This window comes from Colletotrichum acutatum (assembly GCF_030867785.1).
Source record: "Colletotrichum acutatum strain CBS 112980 chromosome Unknown BDZ83scaffold_122, whole genome shotgun sequence".
In the NCBI taxonomy this organism is placed as follows: Eukaryota; Fungi; Ascomycota; class Sordariomycetes; order Glomerellales; family Glomerellaceae; genus Colletotrichum; species Colletotrichum acutatum.
Window position 1 is genome coordinate 24,694 of NW_026849116.1, and position 20,744 is coordinate 45,437.

Genomic DNA, 20,744 nt, shown 5'->3' on the forward strand with positions numbered 1-20,744 from the left:
AGTCTTATCCGTAGACCATCGTTTGCGGAGTAACGTTGTAGAACCCCCAAACCCCAGATTCAAGGCCCTTTTGTTGATGGACCTCGGTATGGGCAGCATGAACTAATATCATCGATGAGGTCAAAGGCCAATAGGAAAGCCATATTTATGACCGCTTTATTCCCCTTAACCTCGCTTGGCGCCACCCGTTCGGGCCTTTTGCCAAGAGGGCCACTTATTTCCTCGTATGTCGACCGATGTGTCCGTTATTATCAATCAAAAAGATCGGCTCACTCGGCCGAGTGGAGTCCGGCAGGTGGTTCGGCCATCGGCTTGTGGCGTGTGGTTGCAAAAGTTCCTGGGGCGACGTTCCCGACTCGGGCAAGACTTTTCTAGTGGAAACAGAAGACATCGAAACATGGGCCGCGGGCGGCGAACACCTCGGAGTCGTCCGACACCGAGGGTAAGGGCATGCATCTAGTGGTGATACTAATGTGTCTCCATTGCTCCCCACCAGACCAGGCTTTTGGAACTTTTCTCGAAAATTTCTTCCTCTTCTCCCTCTCCTTTCCTTTTCCCTTGGTTCAACTACTCTATCGGGCCTGTCTTGAGATATCGATTGCGTAAAAATGGCCCAGAACCACGAGGACACGGCCGCAGAGTACGTAACAATGCGCATATCGTCGGTCTAACATCAAGAGGATCTGGCACTGACAAGTCGTATTCGCAGGCTCCATGAGACGTTGGGTGAGCGCTTGCCCAACAAGGAGACGACTGATCTCGCGGGGGGCTACATCACGCCAGCCGACCCCGAGAAGAAGTTCTCAAGCGCCGCCGACTCAGAATCGGGACCTACGCCTGATGGTGCTGAGCCCAATGAGTTTGAGAAGGGATCCCTGCGTCGTGTTGGAGAGAACCTCCCTGCTTCAGCCTTCCTCATTGCTGTTGTCGAGCTCACGGAGCGATTCACCTACTATGGTGCCCAGGGTCTCTTCCAAAACTACATCAACAATGACCCCAATGGAGCTGACGGCCCCAAGGGTCTTGGAATGGGTCACCAGGCCGCAACTGGTCTGAACTTGTTCTTCCAATGGTTCTGCTATGGTATGACATCACTGTCCGCTTCACTCGCTACTATCGATCAGTATGGTTTCACTAACACAAGAATTCAGTGACTCCAATTCTTGGTGCCATCATTGCTGACCAGTACTTGGGCAAGTACAAGACCATCTTGGTCTTCTGTGCCTTCTACTGGGTTGGTCTTGTCATCCTTTGGACGACCTCCTTGCCAGCGGCCATGGCCAATGGCGCTGGCATCCCCGGTTACATTGTTGCCATTATCGTTATTGGTCTCGGAACGGGAGGTATCAAGAGTAACATTGCTCCCCTGATCGCCGATCAGTACCAGCGCCGCGTTATGGCTATCAAGACCGAGTCAAACGGCGAGAGAGTCATCATCGATCCTGCCATCACATACCAGCGCATCTACATGATCTTCTATTGGTGCATCAACTTGGGTTCCCTGTCTCTTATGGCGACTCCCTTTATGGAGAAGTATAAGGGTTTCTGGACCGCCTACTTGATGTGCTTCTGCGTCTTCAACATCGGTATCGCGACACTGGTGCTTCGTCGCAAGACTTTTGTCAACCGCCCGCCTCAGGGATCCGTCATTACCGATGCTTTCAAGGCCCTTGGTATGATGATTGCAGCTCGCAACATGGATGCCGCCAAGCCATCATGGCGTGCGGAGCACGGCAAGGAGAAGCCTGTCCCCTGGAACGACCACTTCGTCGAGGAGCTCAAGCGTGCTCTGAGAGCCTGCAAGGTCTTCGTCTTCTGTAAGTCCGAAATAGTCCGGGCCGTGTTTGGCCCCTAGTCAAATGCTTGTGTCGCACTAACACCATCAACAGACCCCATCTTCTGGGTTTGCTACGGCCAATTCTCGACCAACTTCGTCACTCAAGCTGGACAGATGGAGGGACACGGCATGCCGAACGATTTCATGCAAAACTTCGACCCCATTTCGATTCTCATCTTCACTCCGATCCTCGAGAAGATTGTCTACCCACTCCTCCGTAAGGCTGGCATCGAGCTCAAGCCCATCATGCGTATCACCATTGGTTTCTGGCTCGGCGCCATCTGCCTGGCCTACGCAGCTATCGTGCAACACCTCATTTACAGTGCCGGTCCCTGCTACGAGTCTCCCGGCGAGTGCCCTGAGGGAATGAGCGGAGGCTCATCGCTCCCCAACCACGTCCACATCGCCGTTCAGACGCCTGCTTACATCTTCATCGGCTTGTCCGAGATCTTCATCTCCGTCACTGGTCTCGAGTACGCTTACACCAAGGCCCCGCCCAACATGAAGTCCTTTGTCCAGAGTATCTACCTCTTCACCAACGCCTTCGGTTCTGCCATCTCCGAGGCCCTGGTGTCCGTCGCAGTCGACCCCAAGTTCTTGTGGATGTACACCGGTGTTGCATGCTCATCTGCCGTGGTGGGGTGCATCTTCTACTTCACCTTCCGCCACTACGATGCTGAGGAGGACAAGATGTATGAGTTGGACCGGGATCAGCCGGTTTTGAACAACCAGGGAGTCAAGGAAGCCGAGCATGACGACTAATGTCTATATACAAAGATGAAGGGGTAATGGCTGTTACAAGAGTCATGTTGTCACTCTTTCAGCAGTGGGAGACGGTCATGTGGAATGCTCATGTATTAATATTATGAACAATCAAGATGTATGATGATGGGTGTGGATGGTATGAGCAACCATAAACAGTATATAAGCTTAATAGAATACCCCAATACCTACAGAATACCTGTGTTTAAACCATTTGAACTGGAAACTTCAATGATGTTTTGGAACGTTGTGCACCAGGGGGAAGGGAATATGTCGCTCGGCTTCGGGCCTTCCGCTTGCAACAACTGCCTGGGGTCATCATGAAGCTTTAACAGAGTTGTGCCTTGCTGACTATGAGATCGATTCCATGCAATAGATGAATTGAGAGAAAGTATAGAAGTCTCGTTCCGCAGCAATAGATGAAGCTGCCGACTAGCTGTACATCGTAGCCTGGGTCCTATGAAAAACCGGATAGAACAGAAGAATCTACCTCCGCGGTCTTAGCTTTTCTCAAATATGGCTAGATAATTCGATAGGTTTCACCATCTATCATCTGAAGTAATGGTCCTTTGACAATCTGTCTTGTTTGACGTCACGTTCAGAGAGATGATGGTGATGAATTGACTTTGATGACATCATGACATCAACCACCGAACTACCTCATTGTGGCTTGCTCAGCACCATCTTAAAGCGCTTGAATGGCCTCTCAGTTCCAATCCACATTCGTCCTTCGAACAATTCTTTACTTCTATCTTGCGACATTTACGCTCACACATACTACCAGCATATTTCAAACCATCAGATTTCCGTGATACATTTGATACCATGGCAGACGCAAAGCAAGGAGGTGATCTCTACGACATGGCGAAGGACGGAACTAAAGGTTTTTATCATCTTTTACACTGAATTTTATCCATGAAGCTTCACTAACTGTCGGTGGCAGTTCCTGGAGATGCTGGCAAGCAAAACATCATCAAATCTGTTCCCAATCCCCACCAGCAAGAATCAGCTGCCGGTGGGCTTGGGTCTACAACTCTTCACGGCGCCGCAGACAATGCATTGAACACCAACGAGGGAAGACCTTCCGGAGTTGGCGAGGGTATCAGTGCGACCGGCCACGAAATTCCTCAGTCGGTGACGGGCAAGCCTGGAGGACGAGGAGGGACCCAGGGCTCCGAGGACATCAGAGCCGCAACGGGTGCGTTTTATACCAAGGGGGGCCGGTCGAAGGATGATGAATGAAGGAATCAAAGTGTGCAAATTATCACATGGTGCTGATGAACCTAACGAGTACATCAAAACACGATACATTGTCTTTTACTTCGAGGTGGTGTCCCGCATTCAAGTGCCATCAAGCTATGTGTAGGTATAGCGAACCAGACTCAACCACGTGCTCATGCCGGGATATGACCATCTTGAACAGATCAACAGTAAGTCATTCGTCTCTACTACCAATGAAACGCGATGCCTGAGCTGTTCTACACCGACAAAACGGCAAAATGAAAGGGACGAGACTCGAACTCGCGCGGGTTGCCCCACCAGGAAACAGATGTTAAGCTGACCTTAACCTGGCGCCATAACCAACTCGGCCACCCTTCCGTGATTTGATTGATGTGAGGTTGTTTGAAAATTGTCACAATGGAGGTCGACGAGTTAGGGCTTCGGAAATTGGGTCTGCAGATTGGAGACACCCGCTGCGGTGGGGCTGATAACGGGCCGCACACAAGTGCTTCGTCGGGCATGCCGACAGCAGGGTTTTTGAGATGCATGGTTATAACAGTAGGAAGTGTCAGTCGGTTTGAAATCAGACGTATGAACTAGCAAGATCTATTACAAAATTAAGCACATGTACTTACGATCATGTGCCTCCAGTCCTGTGTCCCTAGCATGAGATATTGCCCAACAACCATGCGAAAAGTGCGGGTGATAATAACTTACTTCTCAAATGTAGGATGAGTTTTCATTCGGTAAGAATTGACGAATACTTGTATGGTTCCGTTCAAGTAGCTGAGTACTAATATTCACGCCAATTCTGAGCTATCTTGCCTTGGTCCGTAACCGATCATCAGGTGATAATCTCTAGCCCCCAAGAATCCGCAGGCTCTACCTTTTGTCAGGAGTCATGGCACACAGTAAGGGCATATGAAGTGGCTTAAAGTGGCTGCAGCTTACCCATCTAGAAGGCAGGAAAGAGAGCAGTCAATAGACCAAGGGAATATGAGATCCACGCCAATGAGTCCGTGGCTCAGTGCCTGCTGATATTGTTCCTGTTTCATGACAGCTTTCTTAGTCAGAAGAGAGGTACGGCTTGATTTTCTAACACACTGACTACCTGATGTCTGGCAAAAAGTCCTTCCGAATTAGATCACCTTTTTTCCAACCTGTTCTCAACTTGTCTAGGTAATGAGAAGAAACGAACGCCAAGTCGTATTGTGAGCCAGAACCGCAGCAGAAAACATGACTCCTGCTATCTACGGAATTGAGGATAAGCTGGGCCCCGGGTACCAGATGGGCTCCAAGTGAATCAACATGGTTCTCATTCAAAATTGTTGCAACATGATTTCAACATGTACCTGTTATGCGTAGTATGTCTACAAAACGAAGCCCACGCAAAGATTCCACACCTTCACTCGGGCTTCCTCCCCCTAGCCAACAAAACAGTCCTCTCAACCTCAAACGGCCGCCCCTGATACTTCTCCTCCATAAACGCCCTCAACGTCGGCATCAACCGCCCCTTCAACCCCTCCCTCTGCGCCCTCGTCCAGAACCTCTCCATTACCCCGTGCATGAACGCCTGGAAAACAGTACACCACTCGTCGACCCCGGAGAACGGCACCCATTTAGTCACGACGTCCACCTCCACGTCCACAAACCCAGCCGCGGTGAACATACTCTGCACGAAGGAGGGAGACTCCCACGCGCCGGGACCCCAGAGCGAGGTCAGCTCGATGGAGGATTGTGGCCAGGAGACAGGGGGTTGGCCCGGCAAGGCTAGGTTGCGTACTGCGTCACGGGTGTCTGGGATCCAGCCTTCGGTTACCCAGGTTGAGGTTGCGAGGGTGCCACCGGGCTTGGTGACGCGGTAGCATTCTGTTTGACGTGTTAGTCTTTCTTGTAAGTCCGGTATGGTGGGCAGTGGAGAGTGTTCACCATTGAGAGATGTGTATGGATCTGCCACGAGCATCAATGCCATAGCGACGATGACGACGTCGAACTGGTCAGCAGGGAACGACATGTTCTGGTCATGTTAGCCGCGACCACCCCAAACCATCGTCCGAGTCAAATCAATGTTTTCAATAGGGGCAAAATCGTCGCCTACCATGATATCAGCTTGCCTAACCTCACACCCTACCCACCCCTCCCTCCCAATCTTCTCCTTCACAACCCCCAACTGCGCCTCACTCGAGTCCGCGCTCGTCAACCTCACCCTCTCCCTCTGCTGCCCAGGCAACTCTCGCATCATCTTTTGTATATACGACGACACCACCCCGGTCCCGCAGCACATATCCATGACCTGGATCGTCTTCGTGCTGGCCGACGCCGAGGACACGGTCTGGCATAGCTGCGAGTGGTCGACGAGGCAGGGGGTCACGGGGGAGGTCAGGTGCTCTGCGTGACGGTAAATGTTGCCGGCCTCGGGGTTGCGCCAGAATTCGACAAGGTTGGCTTTGTCGCCTGATTCGTTTAGGGACTTTGAGGACGCGGCGGCAGTTGTGGTTGGGCCGGCGATGATGGGTTTCTTCTTGGTGAGCTCTGGGCTCAGGTGGAGGGGAGCTGGATTGCTGATGAGGGATGACATTTTGGCTGTATTGGCTGTCTCTCGAAAATAGTTCGAGCTGGCGAAGGGTAGACTGTATGGTAGGTGAGGATGGTAAATGCTTGTGCTAAGAGATGTCTGGTCTGTCCGTTGATCTGGATGGAAGTCTTGATGTCTTTTGGTCCTTGAACAAGCTTATCCGATACACAGGGTGAGAAGAAGACCACGGAGCTACTTATACAAAACCATCCGTCCTCAAGCTAAGCTCCTCGAGCTTCTAACCAAACTCCTTCGGGGTCCCTGCTGCAAATGCCAAAGCATGCGATAGGCTAAGTTGACAGACGACCCTCCAGTCCAACAAATTGGGGGGATCCTAAATTTCGATCCTACTCTGGGGATTACCCTTCTGGAAATAAGGTAGTCAAACACCGCAAGGCGTCTGTTATACTCCCGTGCCGGATACCCATGCCGAACCGGTAAGGTAGAGTGGTGTGTAGTCCCACCGGCGATGTCATCAAAACTATCCATAAGCCAAAGTTCAAGAGAAGTGTGAGAGGCGAGAGGTGGGGGTGAAATTTTGTCCAAAAAAAAAAATACAATAAGGAAAGTCGCGTTCCTTTGAAAGTTGAGTTCCAAAGAAAAGCTAAGCTCGCGGTTGCCATCCACACATAAAGTTTGTACCGACCGCTCGGATGCTCCATGTTTTCACTCTTCCTTGAGGAATACTATACACCACCACTCAAGCCACCCCTTCACAGGTGTTTAACCCTATCGACGAGTTGTTGTAGGCTGGCAGTCATGGAGCTCATCGCCGCATATTCCACGGCTTGGAGTGGCACTGTTCCGCCGGCCTCCATCGTCATAGACCTAAAGTAAAGCAAGGCCTCAATCAAGGACTTCGCGAAAGATTGGGACATGGCTTATCCCACCAGGTCTCCTACCTATCGCCAGTGTCTTTCAACGTACGGAAAGCGATACCGAACAAGAGACCTACTATCGCGATCAAATAACTTACAAGAGTAGGCGAGGTAAGGGTATAACTGGTTACCTCATCCAATACTTCATCCCACCTTGACAACTCAATACTTCTACAACAGAGCTAACCCAAACCTTCAACATCAACTTACCTCGGGAACCTCCAAGATCTCACTAATCAAGACAACCAAGCTTTCTCAGAGTTCCTAGACCGTACCTCTCCGAAAACCCTATATATCCATGCTCTCCCGCGGGCAGCGGATAAAGCAACCACAAAAGAGTCCCATGTAAAACGTAAAATCACGTACCCACCATCACCACGAACCCCCATATCCCACATCTTCACACCTACACAAGAGTCCAGTCCCTCGCCGCCAAGTCCCCGACGATACCTTAACCCCATCCCACGTTTACACATTAGCCAGCCTCGTTCACGTTCTCTAAAACGAGCCTCCGAAGCTCTCTCTCCGCCCTTCATGCCTACCGCCGGCCTCAACGGCATCTCAGAGTCCGCCCCAAGCTCCGACGGACTTTTCTCCTAGGACGCCGACGGGGCGTTGGAGACCGGCCGCGGCCACTAAAAGTAGCATGCCGTCCCATTCTGGTGTACACGGTGTCCTGTGCCCTGCTAGGTATTATCTTTGACTTCTCGGATCTCCAATAACTCAATTCCTCGTACTCGTGTGACCTAGCAGCCCATTCTTCTCTTCAACCTCGGAATCAAGGGCTACTGGTTGGCTCAAGGACTGTGCCCAAACTCTCGCGGATCCAGCCATTTGGAACACGGGTCGAACGCCCCGTAGCACAGTTAATCGCAAACGTCGACTCATAAGCATTCCATTACTTCATATCGCATCCTGGTACGTGCGTAAATGTACAATCCCCATTTAAGATAACCCAGCCGCCCCTCCAGGGCGTGTAAGTCTGCTCGGGAATGTTGTCTATTTCAACTCCCATCGTCTATAAAGCGCCTTGACCGTGCCTTCATTTGCCCTGTGCTGCCCTCAGGGCGTCCACTTCTCGTTGTAGAGCATCCAGGTCGGCGAGAATATCCGCGCCCTTGCCTGAGTTAGCTGCGTCGTACTCTTGCTGTGCATCATCCTCCGCGGCGGGCTCTTCTGGAACGTTGCTGCCCATGGCCCTAGTGCTGTCGATGCTGGTCCTCCTCATACCATATCCGTCCATGCTTCCGCGACTACTGCCCCTCTGACGCGGTGGTGGCGGTGGGGGAGCATTCTCCTTGCCCCCACTAATCTTCCTGCTGGGGGCTTCAATGCTCCTGACGCTAGGAGGCCGGCGTATGGAAGTATTCCGTGCCGGTGGTGGTGGCGGAGGTGAGGTTTTGGGAGGGGTATTCTCCGTAGCGTGTATAGAAGTATCAATGTCAGATGGTGCTGGGCTGGCTCCTTGAAATGAACCAGCAGATGGCGAGGCTAGTTGGAATGATTGTCGATGGGATGCGTGCGGGCGCCGAGGTGGAGGCGGAGCCGGAGCATTGATGCTTCGGAAACTCTCTGATCTGGAGCGCTGCGATTCTAACGAAGAGCGAGGCGGAGTGTCGGCCTCGTAACTTGGTACACTCGGAGCGTTGGCCCCGGCATTGGCTGTTAAGGACTGGCTCCGTGCGTGACCCCGCCGTGGTGGAGGGGCAGGTGTCGGTCTCTTGCCTGTCGCCGGAAGTGCCGGGGTAGGTGTTGAGCTGGGTGTGGGGGAGTCCTGCTCCGGAACTTTGCCAGCAGCCTCACGGGCAAAAACATCTTCCATGTCATCTCCACCGTGACTGCTTGGAGCGGGCGGTAGAGGCTTGTTCACGTCAGACGGGGAAATGGGCGACGCAGTCTCGGAGGAGATATGCGGACGACCTGAAGTCTGCACGCTAATCTTCCGACCATGCCTTGAGCTAGGCGGCGGAGGCTTCTTCTTCACGGATGGAGAAGATGCCAAAAGAGAACGTTGGTCGTCAATGCCGCGATCCGCCATATCTTGTGACGTCCGTGGCGTTTCCAGCTCAGGTGCAGCATATGATGCACCGGGCGCCTTGTCTCCCTGTGACGCTGATGTCTGCGGGGGTGGTGTACCAGCACCGGCCTGGCCGGTGAGCAACAGCATCTTAAAGGCGTTGACATCCATAGCTTTGGCCGATCCGCCAGATGAAGGCTTCACGTCCGTCAAGCCTTCCAGATCTTGTAGCGTCTTGCCAAAGGGATTATCGGGGGTATTGCTCGCGTTGGCAATGCGAAGTGGCGCAGCCTCGGGGAGGCCACCGGGAAGCTCGGGAAATCGCTTTGAAAATTGGTCGTCTTCGTCGTGGGAATCTTCGTCGCTGCTGTCGTCCTGGCGTCCAAAGCCTCTGCTATGTACGGATTCTGGGGACGAGGGAGACGAAGGTGGAGGCGAAAGGACCCTAACCTTTTTCACGACCTTTGGCTTGGCCGGCCGCGCCTCGGGGGGCGGAGGACCATTCTGCCTCGAGATGCCGGAGGTGATGGACTCGAGAAAGGCCGATGTAGAGACTGGCTGGGGGGTTGAGACGGAGAGTGAGGTGGAAGCAGACTTCCTTCGAAAGGGGTTGTGTTCGGAGGCCATGTTTGCGACGGGCAAAGGCTCGGAATAGGCGGGTTTATCTTGTAACGTGCAATCCTGTCGAGGGAGGAGTTAGGCAGCCGCCATGGCCAGGTCCCGGCAGAGCGAGACGCGGACGATGTCGTAATCGCCGGGTGGAGGCTGTCAATGTGTCGTGGTGGGACGAAGACGAAGACGACAACGACGACGACGACGACGACGACGATAGCTACAACTACGACGAAGTTTCAATAGGCGGTTCGAATTCGTTGAGGCTCGACTGAGGATAGATAGACAGGCTGGGCAGGTGGAGGGTCTCGGATGGATCGCTGGGTAGATCGAGGGGTAGGGGTTGTTGGTGGTCAGGTACTGGCACTGGTGCTGGTACGGGGTACGGGGTGTGGCCGCGGGTACTGCGGGCGAGCGTCAGTTTCGTTGACCGGAAGAATCGGTTGGCAAGTAGGTACTTGAGTCGCAAGGGACGGTGGAAGGGCGGGTTGACTGGGCTCGGGTTCGGGATGATGGGCAGCCCAATGGGGAAAACGAGGGGTCCACGTTCTGGTGCTTACCAAGTCGCCGAGAGCTGCGGTTATGAATGACGATGTGCTGATAAGTGCTGGTAGAGACGATGAGAGTAGACAAGCTAAAGTACGAGGGTAATATTGGCAGACGCAGCAGTACGGCACGGCGTGGGGAGAGGAGTGGTGTGTATGAGCAGTGGCAGTGCTGCTGCTGTTGCTGGCGGATAGAAGTTGGATTTGAACTGAGGTGGACTGGACGTGTCGGGGAACGGAGGAGTTGGTGGATGATGAGATGAGATTGGACAGAAACAAGACGTCAGTCCGAGGGGGCGGTACGGTGCGATTCGACACCATGTGGGAGCGGATAAGACCAGCGCAGGGGGGTTATCTGCTTATCGATGGTCGCAAAGTACCTGGCTAAGGTACCTTATCGTTGGAACCCAAGGTACGTTATCGACGAGCGAGATGGGTTGTGTTGTGTGGTGATTGACGACACTTTTGACGGGGGCCGATGGAACCTGGCGGCGGGAGGTAGGTACCTAATTACATCCCTACCTTAGGTGCTGAGGTATTCGCAAATAGCAGGGGGAGATGATGAAGAAGAGGAGCCCGTTTGGTCACTTTTGTCGTCCTGTCCCGTTTAGATGGCCCGAGTCCAGGTCAGGCTGGTTGGTTGTTTCCATCTCAGCCCGGTACCTCTGTTCCACGGTAATGACAGTTGGAGGTACTTGAGCAGATGGGTACTTGTTACTAGGTAGAGGGTGAGAGGGAGAACAAGTTCCAGACATGCAGCTCTGCTGTTCCAGCCAAGGCAGCTGCAGATGCAAGCTCTGTCCCCTGAAGCGTTGCCTCGAGAGTCGAACCAGATGGATCATGGAACCTAAGTGACTGAGCCTGACGCAATAACCTGGCCGTAAATGACAGGCAGAAAGAGAGGGAAATGCCACGTTATTCCCCGTCTCTTGTCCTTAGGTTTCTTCCTGTCAGTATCATTGAGGAAAGAGCATCTCCCATCACCTACCTACCTACCTGCCCAAGGTATCACCAGAGAAAGGTACAAGTCGCACGTATGGTGTAAGGCACTCCGTACCCGGTACCGTAGCTGGCCTGAGCAACATTCTCCCCCACATACCCCGAAACGGACGGGAGGATGGATGCGCACGAGCCAGACCATGCATGCTCTCTCTCATTCATTTTCTCACTCACTCCTTCACCAATGCTCTCTCATACGGATACTCACTCACTCGCACTTTACAGCTCACAGACGTATGATCTTATGCCTCGTGCCTCCTCTCTCATGCCTCACGGCGACCTGTGTTTCGTTCACTCTCGGCCGCCTCGGCCATCTTGTGTTCGCATCTCACTCCCCGTTCTTCAGACCCTTCTCTCAGTCTGAAGCTCAAGGGTCAGTCTCTGCAAAGACCTGATTGTGCCGCCTCACTCTTCATGGCAGAGACAACCATCAACCCTCCTCCATATAGTCCCCTTGCGTGAGTGTCCTCATACGACGGCAAGACGGGTGACCCTTCAACGCTCAGATCACACTCCTCTCCATCCTCGACATGCCGGGGCGTCGCCGCGTCGCCGCGTCGCCCCCAACTGTACGGTTGCCCCCTGCACCTGTCGCTCAAGCCGTTCCGGATTGACAACAGGGATCCCGGGACATGGATCAACACTGCTATGTACGGAGTAATTAGTATACTGCACCACCAACACCCAGACTCTCAGAGATACCCAAACAACCAGACCAGATGGTTATACGGATAGTCCGAATCTCATGCTCACACTTCCCAGGTTGTCTCTTGTCTCCTCGCCTCTGCCCCTCCCCTCCATGCTTACCTCACCGCAATGCGCTTCCACGTTGTACACCTTCATCACTGCGTGCTGAACACCAAGTTGGCCAACGTTCCCCCTCAAAACATCAAGGTTTGTTTCAGGAACACCAATGGGAAAGCAAGCTCGGGGCTAGCTATCCACGTCACTCCTTGTCATCCAAGTCACAGTCACCGTAGGTCCACTGGACATCTGCAACATGCTCCGCACCGCACCGCACCGCACCGCACCGCTCTGCACCACTTGCTCACGCGCTGGCAGCCCGGACCTCATGCCGAGCGGCATCTCCAATACACCTATCTAGGCAAAGTGCCTGACACATCACGGCACCGCACGATAGGCAACATGTATTCGTACCTGCGCCAACACCAGCCCGGCATCAGCAACGTGACAAGCATCAGATAGTCTAGAGACAGGACAAAAGACAGTGGGAGATGGACACAGAGAGGGGTCAACGGAAGAGCCGCGGTCAACTTCTCCACCTCTGTTCGCCGTCCCAGAGGAAGCTCCGAGCTCGACATTTGACGCCGTTACACCTGCCCGCGACACCTTCTCTTCCGCCTCTTCTTCTCAATCTCCTGCCTTCTTCCCCCAAGACATTTCCCCGCACCGCCACCTCTTAGACTATTCCCCCGTCACTCTCGTTCTTTTCTGCCAGACACCGGGAACGACACTGTCACACACTCCAACGGCACTCTCCTGTCTGCGGTTGCCCACGTGATGATCTCTGTCCAGCACGCATCCATGTGCTCCCTCTTGACGGAACCCACCTATCTTTCACAGTCAGTCGCAGCATTCTTCTGCTATACGCTCACGCTCGATTGTATGAGTGGGTGACCGTCGATGAGACAAACTATATGATCATCTACCTGCAAAGAAGAGCAAACAACAAACACTAGAATCAGTCGTGCTCGCCTACCTACACAGTGTCCTTAGTGAGCACCACCGCCAACCTCAGGGTCAGCAACCAGCACATAGTGTGGCACCATCGCCTCCTCATCGCACGTGTCAACCCGTCCAGTCCGCTCATCCCCGGTCAGGTCCCACTCGCCGACCGCAGGCCGGCGCAACTATCCCCTTCCAACTCAAAATACGCTGGAGGACCACTCGACACGCCAACTGAATATGTAAGATGGGCACGTAGGCTGTTCATGATCCGAAAAACTAGTCAAACATTTCCTTTCCCAAAGAGTAATCTACCTGAGGGAAAACGCGGCACCGAAACATCTTTGGCTGAAGGGCCATGTTCGCTCACATTTTCTAATCCTTTCACCGCTTTCCCACTCGACAACCGCCGCAGACAGCGACATATGACGGACTCTCGTGAAAACAGTCCGTACCTTTCGTAGAGAAACGCATAGCTCAACCGGATTGTTCTATGCCAAACTGTAAACTCGTCCCGGCGACGGGCGCGCCTCGTCTCAGACCAAGTCACATCCGGCCCCAAAATCAGACCACTAAGAAAACGTCTCACCCACATTGTAGAGATTATAAGCCAGAGGAGGGGGTAAGGTGCGAGGTCAAGCCAAAGCATCGGCCAAGAAACGACAACGCCCTCCAAAACGCTGTAGCTTTGATTTGCACCACAAATCCAAACATCTCAAATCAACTGCAAATTGATCTCTATTTCAAGGTCAACTCATCCAGAAACCAGACAAAAAGGCACTCTTCCTCCCTTCTGTCGGGCCATGAGAGATGAGAGAACGTGCACGTGACACCTTCACCAACGGCACGGACGCCCTTCAGCTCTCAAGCCTCTCACATCCCCCCGTATCCAAGCCAAGCTAGCCTTCCCTCACAGCCTTACCTCTTTTTCCCTCTATCCTCTCAGACGGCGCGGTGGCCCGTCCGGCGGTTAAATCAACATACGGGACCGGGGGAAGACAAAAGGTCAGAGGGCGGGCATAAGAAGAATTCCATAAATGTAAACAAGAAAAAAAAGACCCTGGGAAGAATGAACCGCGTCGGCTCCACTCCGAAACTGCCATGGGGGAGAAACACGGTGACGGTACCCTGCCCAGGGTCCCAGTCTCCGGTTCTCACGGCGCGTCCTCATATTCTCAGACATTCGTCCTCCTTACAGTACAGTGCACGTCGGCAGCTCAGCTCGTTCTTTCTCGATTTTCCCTTTTCTACATCGCTCAGCCTGCCGCTCTTATCGTAATTCAATCAAAGATTATCGTTCCCGTACCCTAAGCTCAATCAAGATCCAGGCGCGCATCAAACAAGATGGCAAACAATTTGTATCATGTAATATCATTTTCTTCCAGTGCCACCCGGTAATTGCAAGCGAGGCGCCGCATTTACCGTGCCCCTGAGTGAACTGCACTTACTCGGTCTCGCCGTCTGCTGTTTAGATTGTCGAGCTCGACGCGTCAGTTTACATCGCGAGAATTGCACAAATCAGCAGGAAGATTGTGTGAACAGTGAAAGGCTCCCATCGTTGGTATATCGCGCGAGCTATAGTTACAGTAGTCGGAAGGGGGAATCCGTCTCGTGTCGCCAAAGCGGGAATCTTCTCTCAAAGCATTCAACACAATCCCAAGCCCCCCAACCACGCGTCGCGCTCGATCAAAAGCAGCCGCAACATATAGAAAAGACAATCAAGACACAAACGACAAAGACACAAGACAACGCAATTGCGTTTTCCCCCCAGGTTGGTTTCCCACCAACGCTTCCCGGCCCATTGCCCTTTCCCAGTTAGTTAAATAACAACTCCCGTAAACGCCTTTCGACAAGATTTCGTGACACAAAAACAGTTGTGCGGAGAGCCGAGCAGAGTACTCGACATTGCATCATCGTTCAAGGTAAAGGGAAACAAGGAAGAGTGGCCCCTTATGCCGTGGCAGCGGGAGCCTCAGCCTTGGCCTCCTTCTTGTCGGCGGCGGCCTTCTTGGGCGCTGCCTTCTTCGGGGCGGCAGCCTTCTTGGGAGCGGCGGCCTTCTTCTCCTTGGGCTCCTTTGCCTCCTTCTTAGCGGCCGGTGCCTTCTTCTCAGTCTTGGTGACGCGACCAGTCTTGGTCTTGCTGAGGACGGCGGGCTTCTCCTCCTTGGCCTATGAGTATGTTAGTGATGAAAAGGCCATCAGTGTAGGTAATCAACATACGGCAGCAGCCTTCTTGGCGGCGGGCTTCTTCTCCTTCTTCTCAGCAGCAGCCTTCTTGGGGGCAGCGGCCTTCTTCTCCTTGGGCTCCTTGGCTTCCTTGGTCTCCTTCTTGGCGGCGGCCTTCTTGGGAGCGGCAGCCTTCTTCTCCTTGGGCTCCTTGGTTTCCTTCTTCGCAGCAGCCTTCTTCTCCTTAGGCTCCTTGGCCTCCTTCTTTGCGGGGGCCTTCTTCTCAGCGGGCTTAGGCGCCTTCTTGGCGAGCTTGGTACCACCGGAGGGACCTTGAGGAATATTAGTATTGCTTCAAGGTTGTACCGACAGAGGCGGTGACGTACCCTTGGGCTGCTCGAAGACACCCTTCTCAACACCGGCGCGGAGGGCCTTGTTGAAGAGAGAGTCGAACATGTTGTCGCTGACGGTGTTGATCTGGTTGTTGGCCTTGACGTACTTCTTCAGGGACTGGCGGGAAGATCCGTTACGGTCCTTGAGCTGTAGGAGGGAAGATGAGTCAATTAAGAGGAGCACAAGAATAGGTGGACCATCGTCGAGGCGGTGGAGGGTAGCGCGATCGAAGGTCACGGGCGCTAGGCGCGAATGGCAGCTGACCCAACTCGTGGGTCCTCCGATCGCGTAACCCTTTGCGCCGGAGATGGAGGAGCGGTAAAACATACAGCAACGATGGCATCAGTGATCATGTCCTATGAAGAGTTAGCAACCAACGCGTCATGTAAAAAGCCGGACTGGTGGAGGTACAAACCTGGTAGCTGGCGTGGGTGGACTTCTTGCTGGGGGCAGCAGCGGCGCCCTCGGTCTTCTTGGGAGGCATTGTGATTGTTTTGGGGGGTTGTGTGGATGCGTGAAGCGGAAAGGTTTGCTATGAAGCAGGATCCAATCGAAATGTCGATTGAAGTCGGTTTGAAGACGGGTGTACTTTGAGAAAAGTTGCGAGAATTAAATCGACGCGTTGTGGTGACTGAGAGAGGCAAGAGATGAAGAGATCCGGAACGAGAGGGTGATGGGGGAGCGCGTGCGTGGAGGGGATGGGGCTTGTTTTTATAAATGGGCGGGGGCCTTTAGGCGCGGTGCGCAATCAGTAACTTTTGGGGAGACGACCTGAGGGCGCGGGCGCGGGCGTTGGATTTTTTGAGTGTGAGCCTTGAGGTGCCTTCTTTTTTTTTTTTTCTTACCTCCTCCCTCTTGGCTTGGTGCGGGTGCCTTTGGGGCCCTTCAAATCCCCCGTCCATTTTGGGGGGATGGTCGCTAAATCACGCGGACTGGGGGGGCCTTGGGCCTTCCCCCTCTCAACTTTCAGTCCCTTCTCACTTCCCATCTCACTCACTCTCGAGTTCCCCCCCCCCCCCCCTCAGAGATGGCACCCTCTTTTTCCTCTTTCCCTTTCTTTCTCCTCGCATCTCACTCACTCATTTGATTCATACACCAATGATACCATCAAGTAACCATGGTAGCCTAGAATAAACTTGAAAAGATGTCTTCCGTTAGATCTGGCAAGGGCCCGGGCAAGTCGGAAGGGTGCTTCTCTCCATTACTTTGAACGGTGTATGCCCACAGCCTGGCAGCTCTACGGACACTTCGAGTTCGTTTGTGATGTGTCCGGACAGACGATAGCGTGCCACAGAGCCCTATCTTTGAGATGATGCCCTTGACGTCCGCTTGTCCCGACTTTCCACGTCTCAATGTGTCTCTCATCGCTTCCCGCTTCTCTCCCACATCAACCTCATTGTCCTCATCCGTCGGTGGCATATCTTCTTGGACTCAAATCGCCGATTAGCGCGGGAGCGGGAGAGACGTGCGTGTCTATTTTGGACGTGTCCAGGACTACAGCCGCCGCGATGGTAATGGTGGGTGTTCTAAGAAATCCTCGGCCGGTGACAGATTCCAGCACGGCCTAATTCACCTCGGTCCACGGCCTCTTTCTTCTGCCCCTTTGATAATGGACCAGTCCTTGTTTTCTTCTGTATCTATTTTGACGTTTGAATTGTCAAGTGGCATCTCTTATTGTTCTGATAAACAAACGGTAACGGCTAGTCGAGTCGAACGGGCTGCCCTTTGAGTTGGGGGAAGACGCGGACGGCGGCCAAGTGGCGCCCCTCACTTCTCATCTCAACCAAAGCTCAGCTCAGATCAATCAGCCCAGCTCACCTCCGTCGCCGGAAGCACTCGAGCTCCCCCAGCCCCCAAGCTTCAGGCTATGCATGAAGCTTCTGAGGCTTCTGTCGTCTCCGCCGTCACACCCTGGACGGGTCCCTGGTCTTCCCTGTCCGCCCCCCGGGTTGATGTAAGGCACGCCGCACTTCTCCTTGCGGATAGTGAGTGCTGCTGTATGGATAGTGAGTGGTTCCAGCACATCTCCCCTCGCCAGTCGCCACGCTGCACCCCTCAACGGGTGCTCCAGTCATCTGCCCTAAGGGAGCCGGGGTAGTCTTCTGGTGTTTTTCTACTGCCGTTCCTAGTGAGTTTGAGGTGTGTGACTCTGTGAGATGAGACTCACCTCATGAGAAGTAAGAAAGACGGCGTGAGGGGACTAGGTAGGACAGAGCCATAGGCGCAGTACCTACCTACCTTCAATTAGCCCAATGCCCCCAGTTCCTGCCCTCGGTGGTGGACACAGGGCAGAGGAAGGCGGGAAACTATCCACCTTGTCTGCTCCTTCCTCCTGCCGGGGAGTTCAAGATCAGCCGGTCCCAGAATCTCAGGAAGGAGGTGCGTGGTTCTTTCCCTCCTTCTTCCGGGTCCCCGCCAGGCTCCTGGCTCCTGCACCTGCACCTGCCACATGCACCACCCGCCCGTTCTTTCCCATCCAAACTGCCATGTTTTCTGCCACGCTCAATTGCCTCAGAATGTAGAAAGTGCCAGACGGGACGGGGAGGCAAACAAAAGATACATCGCCCTTGTACCTTCCATTATCCTCCATTTTCCCTTCTGTCACCTTTTTATTTTCTAAAATTCGTCTACTTTCCTTTTTTCTCATTGGTCCGAATATTCCTCGCCGTGAGGTCCTGCCGCCAGCGTGCCTGCTTCCCCCGTGGACCGTGGACCGTTGTTACTTCCCCTCCCCGTCCCGAGTGCTCACTGCTCAGCGTCGCTCCGTCCCTGCTCAGTCTCTGATGCCGCACACGTTCGCGGGTCTCCCATCTCCCACCAAACTCATTCTCATCGCCCACCTCAACCACCCTCTCCTCTCCTCGCCCTTCTCCTCTTTCTCTTCCCTCTTGATTCCCTCTTCTTCCCATTTACTCACCCTCCATTACGAAAAATGACTCATGGCTCGCCGTTGCCACGTTTCTGAGTCTCGCACCCGCCGATCCACCGTCCTCCGACCCGGCCTCAATTTCCCTCCCATTCTCACGCCTTTCCCCCGCCGAGATGCCCGATTTTGCATCATCGTCCATCTTCGTTTTCACCCCCGACCGCCAACGCCATCCGTCGCATGCGCTCTCCTGCCTGTAGCTTTCGGTTCCATCTCGCGTCTAATCTTATCGTGTTGTAGCTCGAATTTTTCTCCATCGTTCGATGCACTTTTTTCTCTGTATATCGCGTGTTGCGACCCTGATATTGCGCGCACACTCCCAACCCCCAACCCCGACTGTTGTGATTCGGTCGCGCTTCGTCCAAATTGAAGCTATCCGCACATCTTGCACCACCATCGTCGCAATCATTAACAGCACCACGAAATCCATCAAAAAAGCATCGGATTCCATCATTTAGGTCGACGATCTGCTCGACGATATTTTTGTTGAATTTCTACCATTTTCCTGGCCTGATTTGACTTACACCGAGTATGTCGTTTCATACCATCGCGATGGGGCCACGCGACCGGTGAAATGAGTTGCATCGCCTCATCCGCGTGTCTACGTCCACTCTGTTGCCTAAACTCGTCGATCACGTCTTTTCTGGTATCGCAGTGACTGTCCTCATTGATGCATGAGTTTTTGGCCAATTTGAAGCTGGTTCTGTGCTGCCAGCGCCAATAACTCATTCCTGTGCAAGAGACGCGATGGAAGCTATTCGCACTTCAACAGCGCTTCCACCCAAAAGCGGGATACCATCGCTGCACACCAGTGAATGAAGATGTAATTTGCGTCGTGAACTGCTGAGACTTCAATATTCATCTGTTCGACTTTTCAATATCTCTTTTTCAATCAAAGTTGTTCTTATCCGGGCTGGCGCTTCCAGATTGACGCATGCCTGCCCAAGGTGGAGGAGCAGAACACGTGTGCCCGTCACCGCCTCACGAATTGACATGGCCAACACATCGTCAACTTGTCCGAAACTTACGAACAGTTGTCGACCCTGATGGAGATAATGGCCCAAGACAGGTTGATATCAAACTAGAATCAATTTTGGCACAGAGGCCATAGCAAATCTCGCGATCTACCGATCTCTGGTATCGAAAAAGGGGGGAAGCAGCGTCTGGATGTCACGTGGTGCTGCTTTCCAGCACCCAGCATCTCCTGTTGCGAAACACATCATCAACGGCAGTGGGTAGTTTGTGACTCAATGCATCTCTAGGAAGTTCTTTCTACCATTCCTGCGATAACGTTGGCTTAAATAATCTTCGTGAAAGGCGTTTGGTCTGATAGGCAGGGACCGAATTTTCGCAGGGAAGGCACGAGGGTAGCCTCGCTTGACGGTCATCTACCTGCCTTCTCGCGCGTGATTCACTGATAATACAAGATATGGGACGCGAATTTATCCTTGACTTAGGAGATCCTAACTCGAAAACTCTATATCGGAGCATCTACATTCATAGTCTGTTTGGTCTTGTGGGAGTTGGTCCAGATATTCGAACGAGGCTGCGACTTCATTGTTTTGACTTCTGACGCGTGTACCACGAGGGTTCCCCTTTCCCTTTGCACAACCTTCCTGCAGAACGACAGACGCGTCGAAAGTGTCACTTAGAAGACTCATAACCGATTGGAGTCTTATTGAATCAAATGTATCAACCATCTGGGAAAACTCTTCCGTCTCTCGCTAGCCACCGCAAGGAGTCCGGATCGGACAGACGCGTCAACCGGATGCGCCGCCCATAAAAACGCACTGGACTCTTTTTTTGCGTTTGCGAGCTGGCAAACTGCAGTGTCGTTGGTCGGTCCGGCGTCCTCCCTGATCTGGAAGGTGGGGCAGGCAAGGCAGGTGGGCAGGAAGAGGAGGAAGCTATGACCACCGCTCCCGTTGCAGCTCGGAGCTGCCTTCCGCCCAGGTTCCCCCCGCCGCGCAGGACGCAACTGCCAGCGGGAGGCAGCTTGGTTGGTTCCTGCTTCCTGCTTCACCAAGGTACTTACTTAGATAATCATAGAAGCTCCCTTCTCAAATTACGTAATGCACGCGTGCTTACCTCAGCTTTCCTCAGGGTCCTGGAGAGGGGCATGCATGC

At 53.3% G+C, this 20,744-nt stretch overlaps 5 protein-coding genes and 1 non-coding gene across 6 annotated transcripts; 2 read left to right on the forward strand and 4 right to left on the reverse strand.

Moving 5' to 3' along the window:
- The first annotated feature begins 217 nt into the window (after positions 1-217).
- On the forward strand, positions 218-2,844 carry BDZ83DRAFT_635655 (POT family-domain-containing protein). The gene is made up of 4 exons (XM_060509195.1): positions 218-640; positions 710-1,083; positions 1,152-1,817; positions 1,890-2,844. The coding sequence occupies exons 1-4, from the start codon at positions 609-611 to the stop codon at positions 2,597-2,599; spliced, it is 1,782 nt and encodes a 593-aa protein (XP_060360285.1). The 5' UTR covers positions 218-608; the 3' UTR covers positions 2,600-2,844.
- Positions 2,845-3,331: 487 nt separating this feature from the next.
- Positions 3,332-4,173, forward strand: BDZ83DRAFT_635658 (uncharacterized protein). The gene is made up of 2 exons (XM_060509196.1): positions 3,332-3,482; positions 3,543-4,173. The coding sequence occupies exons 1-2, from the start codon at positions 3,425-3,427 to the stop codon at positions 3,839-3,841; spliced, it is 357 nt and encodes a 118-aa protein (XP_060360286.1). The 5' UTR covers positions 3,332-3,424; the 3' UTR covers positions 3,842-4,173.
- BDZ83DRAFT_t264 lies at positions 4,100-4,198 on the reverse strand. The gene has a single exon. It is a non-coding gene; the product is annotated as a tRNA-Leu (tRNA).
- Positions 4,199-5,225: 1,027 nt separating this feature from the next.
- BDZ83DRAFT_762333 (S-adenosyl-L-methionine-dependent methyltransferase) lies at positions 5,226-6,576 on the reverse strand (the record flags this gene model as incomplete). The annotated part of the gene is made up of 3 exons (XM_060515204.1): positions 5,919-6,576; positions 5,750-5,837; positions 5,226-5,689 (listed from the first exon to the last, which is right to left on the reverse strand). Exons 1-3 carry the CDS (start codon positions 6,396-6,398, stop codon positions 5,226-5,228), a joined length of 1,032 nt encoding a protein of 343 aa, XP_060360287.1. The 5' UTR covers positions 6,399-6,576.
- A 1,739-nt stretch (positions 6,577-8,315) lies between these two features.
- Positions 8,316-9,917, reverse strand: BDZ83DRAFT_655800 (uncharacterized protein; the record flags this gene model as incomplete). Its single annotated transcript, XM_060510820.1, has 1 exon — positions 8,316-9,917. One exon carries the CDS (start codon positions 9,915-9,917, stop codon positions 8,316-8,318), a length of 1,602 nt encoding a protein of 533 aa, XP_060360288.1.
- A 5,270-nt stretch (positions 9,918-15,187) lies between these two features.
- On the reverse strand, positions 15,188-16,560 carry BDZ83DRAFT_635667 (uncharacterized protein). Its single transcript, XM_060509197.1, has 5 exons — positions 16,107-16,560; positions 16,021-16,047; positions 15,386-15,838; positions 15,339-15,341; positions 15,188-15,217 (listed from the first exon to the last, which is right to left on the reverse strand). Exons 1-3 carry the CDS (start codon positions 16,173-16,175, stop codon positions 15,653-15,655), a joined length of 282 nt encoding a protein of 93 aa, XP_060360289.1. The 5' UTR covers positions 16,176-16,560; the 3' UTR covers positions 15,188-15,217; positions 15,339-15,341; positions 15,386-15,652.
- Between the last annotated feature and the right edge of the window lie 4,184 nt (positions 16,561-20,744).